Raw genomic sequence first — 2183 nt, 5'->3', positions numbered from 1 at the left:
GATCGATCCGTTTTAATTATATAACCGTCATCAATAATATTACAAAATAGATTGATACTGAAATTTTGATATTTATAATCCCATTACCAATTTATATTCATTGAAGAAAACTTAACGAAACGTGCTAAGTTGTCCTCTTTTTATTTAGTTCGGTTCCTCGATTCACATAAAATGACATAAATAACTTTCATATAATTTTGATATGATATATAATTAAAAAAAATATTCATCACCAAATGAAGCCGATCCTAATATCAATATAAAACTAAATTATTCAGTAGTTTGAAAGCCTTTCACTTCTGCATAAAGTTAAATGGTATTTTAAAGCTAGGGCTTTTAGATGTTACATAACTAATAGTAAAAAGGCATAACATCCGATGTCATATTACCAGGCAAAGATGGAGGAATACATAACTCGAAAATTAAAACCTAACATAATACTACTACCACCCACTAGGCCTCGTAGCCACTGTAACCTAGTGCACCTTATTCTACATACGAACTATGGATTACGCAGCAGACTACTCGCTATCATATTCTTTTGATTAAATACCATTTTGAGAAGATATCTTATATGATCAGGTGTTCAAAAGTTTGTAGCTCGTTAGTCATTCAGTGTCCGTTACATCCTCCAGCATGCAACACCAAAAGACATGGCTCTTGTGTCAACATCAACATATCCTGACAATCAAGATCGTAAGGCAAACAACACATATCCTTTGGTAAATTATGGACTTCAAATCACCGTTAACTTCGTCGTCTACTTTTGGAGACGACAGAACCGAAAACGTCGTTCAAAGGCGTTGTGGAAACCAGAGAAGCCCAAAGCAGCTCCAGTGCCTAATAAACAAGAAGTTGTCATTGCCTTGCCATTATAATTTAACAGCATTATGAGCACAAACTATTTAACAGCATTGTGAACACAAACTAAATATGAATAAGTATAGTATCTCGTCACCTCATTGGGACCGACACTCGCATTTCGTTCCACCAATTCGGATAAATCTTTGACATTGAGCTTATTGAGCATGTTAAGGCTGGTGATGGCTGATGAGGGAGAGATCTCTAAGTCATCAGTGATCGTGAAGGTAACCGTCTCCTTCACATAACCTCCCCCACCGCTTCCACCTCCACTGATTCCTCCGATATTGCTACTATTTCCCATGGAAGGATTTTTCAGTTGCACCTTATGACACATAAATCCGCCGCAGAAGCAGCGGCCGCCAGACTGAGTGGTGCTCATATCGTGAATAACATCCAAATAAACACCGCGTGCAGCACCGCAAACGTAGTAGACAATGGGAGCGGACTGTAGTCTAAGGATGTCATTAGAATGGGAAAACATAACTTTTGGCTCCAGTAAGTGGGATTTCTCGGTATTCATTAACAGAGTTTGGAGCTTTTCTACGCTGTTGTAAAGGTTTTTAAGGCAGCCGATATTCTTTGCGCGATTCAACGCTGAAAGCAATTTGATAACAGAAGCGGTTGGCAACGTGAGAAAGCTGAAGAGAAGATCTACAAAATCCTTTCCTGCCTCTGCATACAATATCTTTCCACTTTTCTTGTTCGCTAGAAGCCTTACATTCATGCAACTAACAGTTTTACTTGCCATCTTGATCACTTAAGCTTCAAAGCAAAACGTGATTATAGAGTTGTACTAACCTCTATTTAAAGGCGAAGATGCTGGCACCGTGGCACATTACCAAAAGGTAAAGACATTCCATTCGAGCTTCAGTTACTTTGTGGACGATACGACCAATCATCATTTTAGATTTTTGATTACGATCACAGATTTGCGAATTTAATAACACTTACGTGGATAGTTGACAGCCTTCTTTTTAATTCAATGTTTAATTATGTGAAACAATCTGCAAAACGTTTTATGAATTACCATTTAATAATAGTCAAGGGTCAGAAACAAAAGCTTGGCCCTCCTCGTTACTGTACCACATGTGGACTGTCTGTTGCTAATGCTTTAGATACTCATTTAAGCTGTCCAATCTCCATCGCACAAACTAAAAAGAATGGCTTTTGATTTAAATGAAGTTGCAGTCAAATCTCCATCTCACAAATGCAGCTGTATGAAAAAAATATAGAAGCACATATGAGCCCTGCATGTCCTTGACCTCATCCAACAAACTATATAATTCCAAGTCAGTTCTCTTCCTCTCTTAATTCGATGG

General features: G+C 37.7%; 1 protein-coding gene across 1 annotated transcript; it reads right to left on the bottom strand.

Annotated features, from left to right (window-relative positions):
* Window positions 1-747: 747 nt before the first annotated feature.
* LOC149181858 (uncharacterized) lies at window positions 748-1612 on the bottom strand. Its single transcript, XM_089414349.1, has 2 exons — window positions 959-1612; window positions 748-840 (listed from the first exon to the last, which is right to left on the bottom strand). Exons 1-2 carry the CDS (start codon window positions 1610-1612, stop codon window positions 748-750), a joined length of 747 nt encoding a protein of 248 aa, XP_089270475.1.
* Window positions 1613-2183: the final 571 nt, after the last annotated feature.

This window comes from Pinus tabuliformis, chromosome 3_2 (genome assembly GCF_031772625.1).
Source record: "Pinus tabuliformis cultivar Carrire ecotype Pingquan chromosome 3_2, CPIR1, whole genome shotgun sequence".
Taxonomy (NCBI): domain Eukaryota; kingdom Viridiplantae; phylum Streptophyta; class Pinopsida; order Pinales; family Pinaceae; genus Pinus; species Pinus tabuliformis.
Note: the sequence above shows the minus strand (reverse complement) of the source record. Positions and strands in the feature narration are given on the sequence as shown.